Source organism: Enhydra lutris, unplaced genomic scaffold, assembly GCF_002288905.1.
Source record: "Enhydra lutris kenyoni isolate GAN:26980312 unplaced genomic scaffold, ASM228890v2 scaffoldscaffold13, whole genome shotgun sequence".
NCBI lineage: Eukaryota > Metazoa > Chordata > Mammalia > Carnivora > Mustelidae > Enhydra > Enhydra lutris.
In genome coordinates this window covers 52948922-52966766 of record NW_019154097.1, presented here as the reverse complement: position 1 = coordinate 52966766, position 17845 = coordinate 52948922, and the positions used below count along the sequence as shown (strand labels likewise).

Here is a 17845-nt window from a genome sequence, read left to right as displayed (position 1 = left end):
CTCAGCGACACACCACTGGCACCCACAATCTGTAGTTCACATTGGGGTTCACTCTCATTGCCGTACGCCCTGTGACTTTTAACAGAAGTGTAATGACATGTGTCCGTGATGAAATCATACACAATAGTTTCCCCTAAAAAATCCTCTGTGCTCCACCTACCCCCCACCCCCGAAAACCATGGATGCACTACCTCAGTAGTTTTGCTTTTTCAGGATATCCTATAGTTGGAATCACAAAGCATAGAGCCTTTTTAGTTTGGCTCCTTTCACTCAGCAATACGCGATGCGTGGGGAAGGTTTTCAAATGTAATTTACCAGTTGTAAATTTTCCAGTGGCTCTGAACAACGGTTGACGACAACAAAGAATTGACGGACATGAGCAACTCTGGTGCTGGTGTAACCCAGCGGACAGGGCCTCCCTGCCCTTGGTGCCTCCTACGTGCCCATCCCAAGAAATCCCACCTCTGGCCATTGCTTTATCCCGGCCACAGGCTCGCCTGTAACGGATCAATTCCTGTTTCTAAAACTGCTCATGTGGTTTCTCTCTCCATGTGCCACAGCTGGAAGGTGCCCCTGGGTGCTGGGTGCTGGCTGCTTATGACAGAGCTCCTCGTCCTTGGCTGGGAGAATCAAGACAGGATTTAAGCTGTGTTGAATTTAAGACTGAGAGCGTCCTAGATCAGTGCAGGGGGAAACATCTAGGGAAAAAAAAAGGATTTAAAGAAATTTTTTTTTTATTTTTTATTTTTTTTAGCAAAGAAAACCACAAAAGAGCATAACACCACCTGTCACTTTACCAGACCACTTCAAGGCCTACAGTTAGGGACAAGGAAAGAACTGCACTTTAAATGCTAATTATCTGGGGAGAAAAATGTCCCAGGAGGCCTCATTCAGGAGCAGCAGGAGGCGCCCCTCCCTGCTTCCCTGAGCTCTCCTGTGAAGACTGCAGAGAAGTCCCACCTGGGAGCGAGGCCCCTGCCTTTCCTTACAAGAGGAGGGTTCCACGGCCTGCAGTAATTAAGGCCATTCTGCCTCTGTGGGGAACACTGTGGAGAAGGATTTCCTGGCTGTAGCTCTTTCTCTCCCTCTAGGGAATTTTTAATTCCATCATCCTTGTATTGGTGAGTCATTTCTGATGGCAATAATTAGGACGACAAGAAGCTGAATGGTGGCTGGGACAACGGGTGATTTTTTTGGACAAAGCCCCAGGTGGGCGAGAGAAAGGAATCTCGGGCTCTAGAAGCTGCTTCCTGGGACTTTGGGAAGGAACGCACATCCAGCCCCATGAACTTGGGTGCAGGGGTGCAACAGGCAGAGCCCTGCTGGCATCCTGACTTTCCATGACCCCTGGGAATGAGAAGGGAGGACAGAACTGCCTTCTTGACAGGGGCAGCCCAGCTCCCCGGGGTTTTGCTGAGACGTGGGCGGGCGAAGAGCCGCACTGACGCGACGTGAGGCCGAACAGGCCGACCCGGGCAAGCAGCAGCCCCTCCGCGTGCCCGTTGTGGTGCCAGAAAGAAATGCAGAGCTGCTAGACGTCCCCTTAGAGCCCTGGGAGATCATCGCTCAATTTAATTTATGCAAAAATGCCAAGTTTTTAAAAGCGTTAGATCAGCGTGGTGTTATCTAGGGACTATCACGGCGTTGGATGGGAACGTTTTATGGAATTCTAGTCAGTAACTGGGCCCACGAGACCCCAGAAGGAAGCCCGCAAAGAGCGTTGCATTCCTCAGCCCCCGCGAGCACAGCATCTGAGAGAAGAAGCCAGACCCTTCGGAGTGTCCTCCCAGTTGCCCCCGGGACTTCTCTTCCCTCTCCCTGAGACAGTTGGAGGTTTACGACAAGCAGCCTTCTCTTAGATGTCATGGTGCTGTGGGCCTGGAACCGCAGTAGGCCTGGACGTAGGGTGGCTCCTCAGTGCACTGGCAACCGGGCCGGGCTGGCGGCGGGAAGCGGGGGGCATGGATCCATGCACATATCAGGGCCTCTGCAGGGAAAGCTGCAAGACTGGACTGCCCTGGGACTGCAGGGTGCTGTCAGGGTCCCGGCCTTCTTACGGGGCTGCTCAGGGTGCTCCCAGAGAGGCTGGGCCTGGAGCGTAGAAGCTTCAGGCTCAGTAGGGCCTGGGTGGTATTCTGCTGGTTGGAGGACCCGTGGGGCCTCTGCGCAAGGGGCCCAGACCCAGACATCACCCCTCGGGGGCAGAAAAACATCAAAGAGCTTGAAGTGCTTTTTTAGAAGTCAGATTCCCTGTGATATAATTTACAGAAAATGAAACAAATTCCCCCTTTTTAGTGTACGATTGGATACGGTTTGATAAACGCATGCCAGCCACAACCCCAACCACAATGGAGTTGGGCCATGTCTTTCACCCCCAAAACCCCCTGCGCTGTCCCTCTGTGCTCCCAAGGGGTTATTTTTTTCAGCATGTATTTTTTCTGTTCTTTTATTTGTAATCTCTTTGTGTCTTCACCTTTAAAGTGAGATCCTTTTAGACACCACACAGCTGGGCTTTTCCTCTCATCCGATAGCCCGTCTTTTGTTGGTATGTGTACTGTTTACATGCTACACGACTTGAAAAATGAGGTTAAAATCTATCGTCTTGCCAATTGTTTTCTATTTGATCCCTCTCCTGTTTTCTCCTTTTCCATTCCTTCTGCCTGCCTGCTTCGGGATTAATTAGATATTCCTATATTTACATTATTTTCCCCACTCTTGCCTTATCTTAGATCCCTTTTCTGGACTCGTTTAGTGATTGCTCTGGGGTTTACTATATATCTCCTCATTGAATCCCAGTTGATCTTAAAGTTAGTCCCGTGTAGGATGGATGAGCCTGGTCAGTGCCTCCGGGGCCTCTCCCCATCTCTCAGGCATTGGGACCCCTCATCTCACCCGCGCTCCTGCTGCAATTCCCGATGGAATGCTACCTCGGTTGCTTCAACAGTCAGCCATATTTGAGAGTAAGTCAAAAATAACAAAAATATTCTACCTACCATCATCTTAACCCTTTCTGGAAATCACCCACTTCCCTGCATAGATCATCAGCCTCGGTGTCCATCTGCTAGCACAAGCCTCCAGTGTTTTTCACAGCACAGGTGTGCCGGGAATGAATTCGCTCCGTGTTCGTCTTCCTGAAGATGTCTTTTATGACGCTTTTCCAGGACAAGAAGCCTGGGACCGGAGATTTTCCCATCAGTACTTGAAACGTATCACTCTACTGCTCCTGGCTCACTTGGCTTCCGATGAGAAGGCCCTTGTGATTCCCTCCTTTGTGTCTCCGCAGTATTGAACTTGTCTGGGCGTCCACAGCCTACACACACACTCTGTCCTCCCCCTGCCGGCCCCCACTGAGCCTCTAGCACTTAGTTAGGAATTTGAGCTGAGTTTTCCTTACCCAGCTATGCGGTGTCCCCCTGTCCTCTCTCCTGCTCCGTCCCAGGTGAGCCGGCACTCCCATGCTCTCTCCTCCAAGAGGCCCATCTTTTCTCAACATTCAGTGGCCACGCTGACCTCGGCTTTCCTGTGGGCTCAAGAGAGGTTCAGGTTTTATAGTTGTTAGTTCAGCTTCCTCTTGTTCTTGGATGTCACGTTCTTCCCAGCATTCTACATCCCAGGCACTATGATCCCCTGGCCTTTTTTTTTTTTTTTTTTTTTAATCTACAAAATGCGGAATGGGGAAATGGACCATTTGCTTGGTGACATGCAGAGGCAGGGGACAGAGGAATATCGCAGCCAGAGTCCAAAGCAGATGAGAAGAGAGCATGACTTGAAGTGTACTCTTGAGGGGCTTGGGGGAATTTTTTGCTTTTTTCACTTTTCACTTCTTTTATGCTTTTTTCACTTCTGCCTAACAAGATGGGAATAATGGAAGGCTTAGTCATCTTTAGCAGGACCATGCTCTGTCCCCATGTGCTCTGTGCCAGGAGACTCTATGTCATCTTTATTTCTTTACCTGGAGCCCAAGGATCCGTTTGGCTTCTGTGTGTTATTTTTGAAACAAGGCCCTAGAGAACCAAGACCTTCTTTGGCAGAAAGTTGGATCACAGCCTGTGGGATGGTCCCCTCCAAGGCCATGGAGGTCCCCGTCCTCCAACAGCTAGCCACATCACATCGCTGCCTTTTTCAAAACACTTCGGATTTCCCATGGTGTGCCATGTACATCAACAACCACTGTGTTTGGCACAAGGCAGTACCCAAGGCAACTCCCCACGCCCAGTTGCCCCTGTGTGCCCTGTGTCTAGCCCGCACACTATATTCTCACGGTACAAGAGGGTTTTGTAACACCAGGCCTTGCTCACTCCATCTTCCCAATGGAGAAGGCCCTTCCCTCTTCAGACATCTGCCCTTTCTTCCAGGCCTAGTCCAGGTGCCTCCTCATGGAAGCCTTCCGTGCTTTCCTGGGGCAGAGTCAGCTGCTCTGTCCTGGGCGTCCCCTGCCCCAGAGAGCTGTGTGCTTATTTCTGTTGCATGAGTATCTCCCCGAGTTCGCGACTTCTGGAAGACCGGCCATTTGGCGAGTGTGTAACTGGTCAATAACAGAAAGACAAAATGGTGGTCCCTGTAACAGACAAAGAGAAATTTAGCCTCCAAATGAATGAATAATCCATATGGGAGAGGGTGCTTTTTTTTCCCCCCATATGAAGGATTAATGGACTTGAAACATAGTGGTACCTGCTGGGGGAGGGGGTCTCTCAACAAGACCTTGCCTAGATCTCAAACCCTGAGTAACTGAGAAATGAACCAGAGAAAGCTCTCCTTAGCTATTTATCCGGGGATTCCTGAGAAAGCCTCACCCGTGGAATGAGATGATCCGGTCCACTTTTCCGCCGATGCCTTAAAGAACTCTCCCGCAGAAAATGAGAAATAGCCCCAGTTCTTTTTCTTTGTAATGCCACTATTAGCTTCCAGAAACATTTATCACACTTCCCTGTTCTCAATGCTGTAATGGCCTATGAATCATGAGTGGCAGCTAAGAGTTTCTTTCTCCTCTCTCCTCCCTACTGGGCCTCCTACTGTTTGTTTTGCCGTCTTCCACGACTGCCTTGGAACAGTGCCTACTGCACCCCCACAGAACGTGCAGACGGAAGCTGTGAATTCCACAACCATCCAGTTCCTCTGGAACCCTCCGCCTCAGCAGTTCATCAACGGCATCAACCAGGGATACAAGGTACACCGTTCAGCCCTGGGTGGCCGTCCTGGTCTGTCACAGTCTTGTGACCAATGAGAAGGCTGCCCACTCCTCATTTCATGGAGAACCTACCACATAAAGTTACCAAGTGTGTTAGCTTTGGTGGTCGGGTGGGGGTGTCACCATTTATCCAAGGTCTTCTCTGCTCTATGGGTTCAGAAACTCAAATTATTAGTTTTTAAGTGGGTGGTCAAACGTAACAGAGCGACTTCTTTTGAGAAAAGCCATTCATTTTTAAATTAGCAGTGGAAAACCTGTCTGGGTTGATTGGAATCAGTATTTGTGCAAACCACATCTTCCTGGAGAAGAGACCTCTCCCAGGAGCACCAACTTAGAACAAAGGGTGCTCGATGCAAGGGAATGAGACTTCTAACAAAAGAAGATATTTACTCCCTCCCCATCTCAGCTTCAGGGAAAGTTCTGTTCAGTGAATTCAGGACACCTACCTGGCCTGAATTAGAGACACAGATTCCCTCTGTCCAACCTCCCTCTGTCCTTAGCTACCAGAATCTATTACCTTCATGGATGTATTTGGATGCAGTTTCCAAAGGTGTAGTCCGTCTTGCCTTCTAGATCAGCTACTGGTTGGACTTGGGATCCCGTCCTGATTTTAGCTACAGCATAGTCACTAGTGGTCTGCCATAACAGGTAAACTCAGGGAAGATCCTTGTGGAGAAAGGACTCCACATGTTCTGCTTGAATTCTTGGTAATTTCAGATTCAAAGAGTATTATTTCCTTAGACACATGGTTCAGTTTTTTTTTTTTTTCCTCCCATTTGGATTCAACTTACAAAAACACTTTTTTGTTTTCATTAGAAAGGCAGAGGTAGCTAGGAATTTGCCCTGCCTTTTCTTTTCCTTTTCAATTCCCCAGAGGAATCTACTCTCAGAAGCTTTGTCTGAAAGAAAATCATATTGATCAACCAAGATGATTTTGCCTCCTTGACTTTCCTGTCAAGTCTTATTGGCAAGACCAGAGCATTCATTCGATGGCTCAGTGTGGGTTTGATCTATACAAATACGCTTTGTGTCCTGCAGCATGTCAACCTTCAAACCTAATTAACCCTGGAAATGTTTGGTTTCAAAGGAATTAAAAGTCATGCTCATACATAATGTTGCCCAAACGTGAAAACGACTTCCCTTGGAATGCGTACGTGTAGGATATTTCTTTAAAATTGGACTCGACCTCCTAAAATTCTTTTCAGAAAACTAGTGTGATAGAAATCGTAAATAATTAAGATTGGTTCCTATTGAATCAGGGGCTTGTCTTTGAGGCAGAGTAGATGCCTACCCGGGGGGAAAAAAAATCTGTGTTCATGTTTCGTTGATATTTGTGTTTATGTTTCTTTTTACTGATTAAGTCAAATAAAGATGGTGTTGTCTTTATTGCTTAGTGTTAAAAAACATTACACTCTGGAACATCTTTAAGTGAAGGTTTAAGGAGTGTCTATTATTCCAACATGGGTTAGATAATTTGTTTTTACATACATGTATAAAATATATGTATAAGTACATTTCTGTGTTCAGTTATCTGTGAGATGTTTTTTCAACTCCAGATTTTTTAGCAGCATTGCAAAATGTAAGCTTTATGGAGTTTCTTAGTCATGACTTTGCTTTCTTTGATGATACATTAATTACAAACTAAAAATCCTGATAACAGACTTGAGAGTGAAGATGTGCAGTTCAAAAGCATCTCTTTTCTCCACATGTCCCATCACAGCTCCTCGCGTGGCCAGCTGAGGTCCCTGAGGCCACCACTGTGGTCACCATTGCGCCAGATTTCCACGGAGTCCACCATGGGTATATAACGAACCTGAAGAAGTTCACAGCATACTTCACTTCCGTTCTGTGTTTCACCACTCCGGGGGACGGACCTCCGAGCACACCTCAGCTCGTCTGGACTCACGAAGACAGTGAGTACTGCTCCACTGTGTGTCTTCTCAACAGTCACAAGTCAGGCGTCAGGGAGGTCCCCACCACTGTCCTATCCCACACCGGGCCGGGGCTGAGGGCTCATCAGGAACCTCCATGTCCTCAGAGAGTTTGCGGTCTGCGTGCCTGAGGGAGATCAGTCAGTGGGAAGTATCAGTGATGAGCGGCAGGAGGTGGTCCCTGGAACTGGAAGCCAGGCTAGCCGAAAGAGCTCAGAGAGCCAGAGAAACAGTCTGGTCTGAGCCATGTGGTCTGCCTGTGGTCTTGATGGCCTTCTCTTCCCCCAGATTTCAATTTAGTCCCCTTCCCTTCTTCTTTTTTTTTTTTTTGTTCCAGTATTTTTTTAATTTAAATTTAATTAGTTAACCTACAGTATATTATTGTTTTCAGAGGTAGAGGTCGGTGATTCATCAATCTTATACAACACCCAGCGCTCATTGTGTCACATACGCTCCCCTCCTTAATGCCTGTCACCCAGTCAGCCTATCCCCTCATCCCCCTCCTCTCCAGCAAACCTTAGTTTGTTTCCTATGATCAAGACTCTGCTATGGTTTGTCTCCCTTGCTGATTTCATCTTGTTTTTTTTTTTTTTTTTCTTTTCTTCCCCCATGATCCTCTGTGTCGTTTCTTAAATTCCACATACGAGTGAGATCCTATGATAATTGTCTTTCTCTGATTGAGAGTTAGCTTAGCATAATACCATCTAGTTCCATCCATGTCGTTGCAAATGGCAAGATCTCAGTTTTTTGATGGCTGAGTAGCAGTTCATTGTGTGTGAGAGTGTGTGTGTGTGTGTGTGTGTGTGTGTGTGTGTGTGTGTATGTGTACACACACACCAGCTCTTTATCCATTCATTTGTCGATGGACATCTGGACTCTTCCATAGTTTGGCTATTATAGATATTGCTGCTATAAACACTGGGGAGCAGGTACCCCTTCAGATCACTCCATTTGTATCTTTGGGGTACATCCTTAGTAGTGCAATTGCTGGGTCATAGGGTAGCTCTGTTTTCAACTTTTCGAGAAATCAGTCTGTTCAAGTTGTGAAAAAGTTCAGGTGTATATGTTCCCTTATTCCTTATTCATTCCCTTATTCCTGCCAGGTCTCTGTGGATAGGTCCTCTGCCAGTTGAATGTTTCTACTCTTATAGGTTACAGACATCTCGTTGTGAGCTGCTTTCAGATTTTCTCTTTGTCTCTGAAATTTGTAAGGCTCACTACTATATGTCAAGGCATTGACCTATTTTTATTGATTTTGAAGGGGTTCTCTGTGCCTTCTGGACTTGAATGCCCATTTCCTTCCCCAGATTAGGAAAGTTCTCTGCTATAATCTGCTCCAATATATCATCTGCTCCTCTTTCCTCTTCTTCTAGGATCCTAATTATTCTAATATTGTTTCATCTTATGGTATCACTCATCTCTCGAATTCTCCTCTCACAGTTCAGTAGTTGTTTATCTCTCTTTTGCTCAGTTTCTTTGTTCTCCATCATTCGGTCTTCTATATCACTCATTCTCTCTTCTGCCTCGTCTCTCCTTGCAGTTAGAGCTTCCATTTTTTTATTGCACCTCATTAAGAACCTTTTGATTTTGACTTGACTAGATTTTAGTTCTTTTATTTCTCCAGAAATGGATTCTCTAGTGTCTTTTATGCTTTTTTCCAACCTAACTAGTATCTTTGTAATCATTATTCTGAACTCTAGTTCCAACATCTTACTTAATGTCCATACTGATTAGGTCCTTGGCAGTCGGTACCGCCTCTTGTTCTTTTTTTTGAGGTGAGTTTTTCCATCTTGTAATTCCGTCCAGAGAAGAAAAGATAAACAAGAGAACAAATACTAAAATGGCAATAATGACCTCAGAAATGTACACTAAACAAATCAGAAGAGACCAGAAACTGAAAGAGAGAGAGAGAGAGAGGAGAATATGATCAAACATGTGAAAGAACACAGCAATACACTGAGTCCTATGTGTATTTTGGGGTGTTTGTTAGAAAACTATATCCCAAAATTATAAATATAACTAAATACATAAAATAAAACTAAATACATTGAAAGGATACAATATAAGTATAAAAATGAAAATTAAAAGACAAAAAAAGAAGGAATATAAATAGACAGGTGAAGAGAACAGAACAATACACACTATATCCTGAGTGTATTTTGGTCTCTTTGTTAGAGGAAAGTACATCCCAAAATTGTAAGGAAAGAAAAACTTATATTTTTGTAAAAATAAAATTAAATACAATGAAAGGGTAGAATGAAAGTATAAAAATGAAAATTAAAGGTGATTTTTAAAAAAGAGTTGATAAAATAAGAAATTGGTTGAGAAAGGAAAGAGAAAAAAAATAAAATTATCAGACTAAAAAACTGTGGGGAAAAAACCATGAATTCTGTGTACTGTTTTCCCTTAGCACTGGAGTTTTATGGTTCTCCTTGACCAGTAAACTTGGTCTTGCCTGGATGTTCTTACTGGTCTCCTGGGGGAGGGCCCGATTGCATTGACTCTCAGGTGTCTTTGCCCCTTGTGAATGGCATCACCATTGCCGGGGACCAGGCTAAGTAGCTCAGGTTTGTATTATGTGGCTTTTGTTTCCTGAAGCCTTTCCATGCCATTCTTGAGGATGAGAATGTACTGGCAGCCTCCCAGTCTCCAGCCCTGGAGCCAACAGCTTGGGGCCCCACTCCTCAGTGAGACATCAGGGAAAAGCAGTCAGTCCCCCGCCCTGGTCTCTGGACGCACTCCATGCTCGCCTGGCCTGTGACTGAGCATTTCTATCTCAGGCACATGACCATGCTTTGGGTCTCCACAAGCTGCAGACTCCCGTGGCACCCACCCACACTGCTCCTCCCCGGGAACAGGGGTGGGGGGTCTTGCTGCGGTCCTGCCGCTTACCGGGCCCCTGCTCGGAGTGCGGTCACCCAGCCATGCCACAGTTCCAGTATGAGGCAACCCCGAGCTAAGAGCCTCACTCCTGGGCTCAGCGGCGGCAGGCGGCTTCCCCGCTCTGAAGCCTGGGAGTTCTACTGCAGTCAGGCACCCCGGCGTTCCCGTGACCCCAGGGATCCTGAGACTACACTGTCCCACCTAGGATTCTGCCCCACTATGCTGCCTGAGTGCCTTTCAGGCAGGGCCGTCTCTCACCAGAGCAGACTTCTAAAAGTTCTGATTTGTGCTCTCCTGCTCTATCACTTTCTGGTGCCCGTTGATGGAGGCTCCCTCCCACCACGGCTTATCTTCCGATATATCGCCTTGGATTCACTTCTCCGCACCTCCGAACTTACGGAGTTGCTTTTCTATTTGTAGAACTGCCACTGTTCTTTCTTACATCTCCGCTTGTGTTCACGGGTGTTCAGAGTGATTTGATAGCTTTCTAGCTGGATTCCTGGGACCAGATAAAACTAAGGCCTCCTACTCCTCCACAATCTTGCCAGATCCCCTTACCTTCTTCTCGAATGCCCTGTCAGGCCTCCCAGCTGCGCCTTCCCTGACCCTCCCTGGGGCATCTCAACCCAGCAGCCCCTCTGAGCACCTTCACTCGCACTGTCCCCATCTGCTCACTTCAGACCAGCTCCTTCTCTGTCCTCGGGTCAGCTGACACCTGTGGAAAACATCATCTAGTGAAGCTCTCTGAGAAAATGACCACAGATGTGTGCCAAGACTTGAATACGGGAAGGCTCATTGCAGTTATTTGTAATTGGGAAAAAAAGAAAGAAAAACATGCAAGTGTTCCAGAGGGGTGTAATTTTAAAAATTATGGAATGACAGTATACTAAATATTTTGTCGTTATTAAAAAGTTTTTTGAAGAAATGGTCATAATCTACTGTTAGGTGAAAAAAATAATATGCAAAACTGTAGGAGATCCAAATTTTATAAAAACACACTTGTATGACACACAGTTGTTAGCTCTACGTGGTGTGATCACGCATGTTTCTACATTCTTTGGATTTTGCCATATATTCTTGTTTCTACAGTGGGTATGTACTCTCTTTATCTCTTTATATTAAAACTAATATATGTTTAAGAAAAAGTCACTGGGGGTTGCTACTCGTCTGTACTCCAGCTTCTTCCTGTCCCGGCCATGGGGCTCTGGGTGTGGCCGGCCTCCTGTGCCACCGGGGGCATCGTGGCCCAGCCTTGCCCTGCTCCCTGAGGCCTCGGCTTCACTGTACTCACAGAGGCAGCATTTACAGAGGTCAAGGCCATCTGAGATGAGCTTCCTCCCCGTCTGCTCCCATCTCAGGATCCCTCTGTTTTCACCCCAGTTCCTCTCTATCAGAGGATGAAGACTGACTAGTTGTCAGCCCACAAATATGCCCAGATCTCCCTCATCCAAAAGTGGCAACTCCGTACTCGCCCCGACCCACTGAGCTCCTGGTGAACTCACTTCCTTCTCTGAGAAGCTATTTCTTAGACCCCTAACCTCTTGCACCCCCGATGACCCCTAGCAGCCACTCTCACCCCAGCCCTGGACTATGACCTCCTTACCAAGCATTCAGTTTTGTCAGCGGCTGCGACTGCAAGTGACAGAATCTTGTGATTTTTCTTTTCAGCAAGTTGTTGGTACAGTGGATTGATTTTCAAATGTTGAAGTGGCCTTGCACACTTGGAGGAAATCCCACCCGGTCCTAGTGTGTAATTATTGCTCATGTCGTTGGCTTTAGTTTGCTAATACTTTGTGGGTGATGTTTTGCATTGGGATTTCATGGGAGATACTGGTCTGCAGTTTTATTTTCCTGGACTTTCTGTCTGTCCGGGGTAATGTGAGGATAGCGCTGGCCTCCTAAAGTAGGTTTGGAAGTGTTCCCCTTCTCCTACCTACATTTCTTTCTTTCTTTCTTTCTGAAAGATTTATTTATTTAGTTGAGAGAGTGCATGAGTGGGAAGAGGGGCAGAGGGAGAGGGAGAATCCCAAGCAGACTCCCCGCTGGGCACAGAGAGAGCTCAACGCAGGGCTCAGTCTCACAACCCTGACATCATGACCTGAGCTGAAACCAAGAGTCAGATGCTTAACCAGCAGAGCCACCCAGGTGCTCCAGCCCCTGTTTGGCTTTCTAGAAGACATTGTGTAAAATTAGTATCAATCCGTCTTTAAAATGTTTAGTAGCATTTTCCAATGAAATCCTCTGGGCCTGGCTATTTCTTTTGGGGGAGTGTTTTAATTATAAATTCAGTGTCTCCAGTGGTTATTTTACTATTCTATTGTCTGCTTCCTCTCGGTTGAGCATTGGCAGTCTGTGATTTTTCGAGGAACCGATCCTCTAAGTTGTCGTGTCTGTGCGTGTAACGCTGCTGGCAGGATTCCCTTCGTATCCTCCCATGGCTGTAGAATATGTCATCATCTTCCTTGTTTCATCCCTGATATTGCTGATCTCTTTTTCTATTTCTGTCATTCTTCCTAGAGATTTGTCAATTTCATTGTTTTTTTGGTTTTGTTTTGTTTTGTTTTGTTTTGAGGAACCAGCTTATTTCATTGAATTTTCTCCACTGTTTTCCAATCTTCAGTTTCATTGATTCTTGCTGCTAATATTTCCTTCCTTCTGCTTGCTTTGGGTTTATTTTTTGGTCTTCCTTTTTTCATTTCTTGAGGTAGGTACTTAAACTATTGATTTGAGGCCTGTCCTCGTTTCTTTTATAAAGAGTTAATGCCATAAATTTTCCTCTCCACACAGCTTTAGCTGCACCCCACATATTTTGATATATTGTGTTTCATTTTCACTCAGTTCTATGTGCTTTTATTCCCTCTAAGACTTCCTATTTGGCCCATGCATTATTTAGAAGCATGCCATTTAGTTCCTGTGGGTGTGGAGATTTTCCTATTGTCTTTCTGCTGTGAATTTCTTGCCTGATTCCATAATTGTCAGAGAGCACACTGTAAAACTTCAATTCCTTTAAGTTTCTGGAAGTTTGCTTTATGGCCCAGCACATGCTCAGTCTTGGTGAATGTTTCATGAGTGCTTGAGAAGAGTAATGTGTATTCTGCTGTGAGATCTGTTTTTCAATTATAAATTTGTATACACTGGCCCAAACCAGAGTTTAGGATTAAAGGAGGCTGATCAAGATCAGCTTTTCCATTTAAAAAAAAAAAATGTACGCCTGTCTCATCAAGTCTTGTTCCTACTGTGATTGTATTGTAGTTAAATGTTAATTGAACGGTCCATTCATCCATCTTCCCAACGCAGAAATGAGCATGCGCACTTATATTCAGGTTGTCTGTGGACATGTATGAGGCAGCCAGCTGGATGTTGAAAGGGTTACAGAGATAAATGAGCAGAGCCTCTGCCTTTAGAGATTCTCACCTAGTCAGACGTGAGGGACGTGGCTGAGGCCAGTGCCACCAAGAAGGGAGGTCGAGGGATGTGGCTGCCACCACCCAGTGAAAAGCAGCTGGTCGAGGAGCATCAGGGAGCAGGTAAGTCTTGTAGATAAGGTGGCAACTGAGCTGGTCTTAACAGATGAGCCGAGAAGAATTGAGGGCGTTGCAGGTGGGAGAAACCACATTTGTGGCAGCAAGGAGAGAATGCGAGGTTGAGAGAACAGGAGCGAGGTGTTTGGCGTGGCCGTGGTGCGGCATGTGGGGGTCGGGGAGGGGACAAGCCCCAGAAAACCAGAGTCAGAAGAGTCTCAACTGCTACGTTCAGGCACTTGGACAGACCCACAGAAGGTTCTCCATGAGGGGTGTGCTTTGACTTAATCCATGTTTCAGAAGTTCTGTCTGCGGGTTTTGTGTGGAGGCTCTGGAGCTCAAGGTGAAGGAAGCCGGGAAGAAGGCATAAGATGAAGAGAGCCCACACCCACGCCATGGAGACAGCAGCGAGGGGGATGGATCCTGAGCACACGTCACAGGGACTTTGGGGGCTCTCTGATAGAGGGGTAGAAGGGATTATCCAGGATGACTCAATGTGCTTTGGTTTATGTGACTACGAGGGCAATGAGGCCACCAAAGTAGGAAACGGGTCTTGGGTGGGTGAAGACGCTGCACCAACTTGGGGTGTGCCTGGTGTGTGGCGACTGCAGAGCATCTGGGCCCCTGTGTCTGAGTAGGTTTGGGAGTCCTGGCAATTCCCAACTGCGATCTTACTTTCCAGGAAAGGATTAGGGAAGGTAACTGAGTATATGGTCTAACCCCAGATGGAAATATCTGAAATCCATTCCACCTCAGGGTGTCTGAGCTCTAAGGTCCCCAGCAGGTAAAGCCCCCTGAGCAGATGAAGTCGCTGTAGGGATCTGGTGGGCCAAGGTGTGCGACAAGGGGGTGTGGGCCCAGTCGTGTGGGACTGAGGTTGCAGGGGGGGCATGCAGGGGGCCCGCATGGGGTCTTGGAGGAAGAAAGAGCCTGGCGTGGACATAGGATACTTTCTGCACTCATCCGTAGGAAGACTCAGCCCAACTCCCTTCTGTGTGTAGATGGGGTGCGGAGGGCAGTGCCGGGGGACAAATGTTGGAAGCTCCCCCTTACACCTCTGCATTACGTGGACGTTTTCATCTAGTTCACTTACCAAAGCAGAGGCTGGGGCAACACCTCTGCTCAAGCCACAGCCATGTCTGACTGCATCGTATCAGACTTCACTTTCCAGAGGACGTTGATTAAAAAGACAAAGTGGCAGAAGAAGGTAACTCCTTCCAAAGGAAAAAGAGAAGAGTCCTGGCTGAATTCTTTGCTCAAAGACGGAAACCCAGTTGTTGCCAGCTAAGCAAGCGACAGACACCGTGGGGACACACCCCATTCAGCTCTGTGGCCAGGAAGCAGAGCCTTAAGGGAATTTTTGCCCACCATTAGTAGGTAAAAAGAGCAATTGGACATTTCTTTCTTGGGAATTGAGAGAACTAGAACTGATGACCCCTCTTTAGAATTTTTCTAACAGAGTCACCAGTTTTCGGTAGCTGGGGGGCCTGCTGACGCTGTTCAGAGCATGGACTGTGTCGTGGCGAGGTTGGGAGTCGAGGCTGGCTTGGCCTGGCCCCATGTGCTCTCCAGCTGAGGGCACCTCCCTTGGCTCCGCATCCCACGGGCCTCCTTTTCTGAAGCTCCGACGCGATCAGAACCCAGGGGGGAAAGAGGGTGATGGGGGAGGCGGGCAACACAGTACGGGGGAAACGGAATATGAATTTTAAGGCTAGACATTGCCAGCTGGTTCCAGTAGAGCTAGGGGACAGCAGATTTGGGCAGGAATCCAAGAAGCAGAAACACTGAGAATATAAAAGGAGCAAAAAGCTTTCTTTGCCTCTCTATCGATCGAAAAAAGAACAAGTCCGTTCAAAAATCCGTCAGAATGTCTTTCTGGAAACTCAGACCTGGAGAAAGATGAGTGGGATTCACCAGCAGTTCTATGTCTCCCCCGCCCCGAGAGTGGCCTTTATCGGGGTTGGAGCTTCACCATAAAACGTCTTCCGGAAGTTTCACCTAGATGAGTGTGTTTGCTGAGGCTGTTTCCATCTTTTTTCTTTTTTTTTAATTAGATGTATTAGGAGGCTTTGTCCAGATGCCAGGTGAGAAGCCGGTACTGAACCCACTATCTGTGTGAGCTGGCCCCACAGCAGCCAGAATGTGGGGATGCCCCACTCCACTCTCGCGCAGAAAAACCAGCACCCTTGTCTTCATGCTGTCCGATTTGAAGCTTAAAATACTGCATCGTGCTTTGGTTAAAAAGATCTCTGTGTAGCAGGTTCAGGGCAGAGCAGGGGAGGCATGAGGTGGGGCAGCTCTGGAGGGGCCAGGGCGGGGGCGTGTGCCTCTTCCGTCTGTGCTGAGCTGGTGGGTCCCTTGGCTCCTCTCCATTCTCCTCTGTTCCTCCTTTGTCTCTGGTTCTGCCCATCAAGCCTCCCCTCCTTCCTCCCTGACTCAGTTAAGTGTGGCCTCCAGAGTTAGGCACAGGGAGTGAACTTGAGCCAGTGGCCCCACCAGCTGCGGGAGACGACCAACCGACCGACCCACACCCAGGCTCCTCAGCAGTGGAGCCCATCTCTGACCCCTTCCCTCGCCCCATCCCCGTTCCCTCCCAGACTCCAGTCTCCCGTAAAGCACTTCCTTCTCTCTGTGTCCCCCATGCCCACCCCCGCAGAGCTGGGAAGGAAGCCGCCCTATGAGAGGGCCACACGCAGGGGCTCCAGGTCCTCACTGACCAGGCCTGGCCTTCCTTGCATGCTACAGCTGCAAAGAGGGTGAGGGGTCTGGGCAGGAGGCTGGTCAGGGCCCCTGGCAATGAACGTCCATGACCTTGGACTGTTCACCTCACATTGGGCCTCTTGGACTTTTTCTCTGGGTGCTTTTCAAAGCGGCAGACAGTTCCTCTGAAAAATGACGTGGTGCTGGGGTGGTAAGACAGCTAAGAACTAAGAGTAGCAGCTACCTGTCCGGGGACAGGCCTCCAACCCAGCAGCTCCTCACTTTAACGGATGACGTGGAGCCTCTGCCCCCCACGTCACAGAGAACAGCTGTGCTCAAAGAAACTCCTGGCAAAGGAGCGCATGTTGCTGGAACTTTTGCACAGTGCTCAACCCTGTGGGTCCCCTCAAGGGAAGGGGGGTGGGGGTAGGGAGCCTGGAACTCTGGGTTGGGTCTGGGGGCGTCACCCTGCTTCCAGCAGTGGGCGGCCCTGGCTGCACAGAGCAGAGACCCCACGCCAGCCAGAGGCTCGCTGCAAGGCGCGTCCAGGGATACCGGGTGCCAGCCGCCGCTTTTCAGAGCCCAGCCAGCCTGCTTGTTCTCATTAGAGTAGATCAAGGAGAAGGAGAATGGGGTGTGTACGAACCTCCTGCTGCCCGTCTGGTTCTCAGCATGGCTGAGATACAGCTGATGAAACAATTTATGTGCCCGGGATGCCTTCTACACCTTGAATTCCCTCCCCTCTTCTTGGTTCTTACTGGCATTTCCTTCAAGTCCTGCCTGTGGGCCCCAGCCTGGGCTCCCGCTTCCCTTCCCTGGTTAGAACTTTCCACACACATTTGACCCAATGAGAAGGGGGCTCTGGTGTTAACAGGTGACTTTATTTTTGATTGCTAGAACCAGGAGCTGTGGGACATCTGAGTTTCACGGAGATCCTGGACACGTCCCTCAAGGTCAGCTGGCAGGAGCCCCTGGAGAGAAACGGCATCATCACAGGTTAGTATCCCATCTCAGAAGAAGGAAAAAGAAGCTCGTCCCAACAAGGGAGACGGGCATCGCTGTACACAGCCCAGCTGGCCGGGGAACAGGCGCCAGCGGCCTCTCCGGGAAGCGGCCCTGTCCACCTGACCGTCGGCTCAGGGCTCAGTTAGCACACCGGGCGGCATGCCCCCGGGACCCCACCAGCAGGGGGGCATGGCCCTGGACAGCCTGCGGCCGCCGAGTCTTACCTTAACAAACCTCTCAAGTTTGGCATTTCCTGGCGCATTCCCCTACACACACCGCCCCCCCCACAGTTCTCTTAGTGACATGGCAAAGTCCGTGCCCATATCATGACCCACTGGCAGAGGAGGCCGAGGCCTGGAGAGCCCGCCTTCAGCACATGTGCCTCAGATGCCAACGGCGTGCAGACGCTGCACTGAGACACTGCCGATCGGGCAGCGGCCAGTCCCTCCCCACCTGAACCAGGGCCCCACAGCAGAGCCAGGTGTCCTGGCTCTGGCACCCCTTGTCCTCTGCCCAGCGCCCTGGGACCCGAGGTGAAGACAGCCAGCCTGCTGGGTGTCCGGGCAGACTCCTCTTGGGCTGTAGGTATTTCTTGTGGGGCTCTGATGACTTTTTCA

At 48.4% G+C, this 17845-nt stretch overlaps 1 protein-coding gene across 1 annotated transcript in view; it reads left to right on the top strand.

Moving 5' to 3' along the window:
• The window catches only part of LOC111145539 (sidekick cell adhesion molecule 1), a 509203-nt gene that overhangs the window by 352079 nt on the left and 139279 nt on the right, over window positions 1-17845 (top strand). Inside the window, 3 exon segments of the mRNA XM_022500452.1 lie at window positions 5052-5167; window positions 6909-7101; window positions 17121-17219. Of these exon segments, the coding sequence (XP_022356160.1) occupies window positions 5052-5167; window positions 6909-7101; window positions 17121-17219 (408 nt within the window).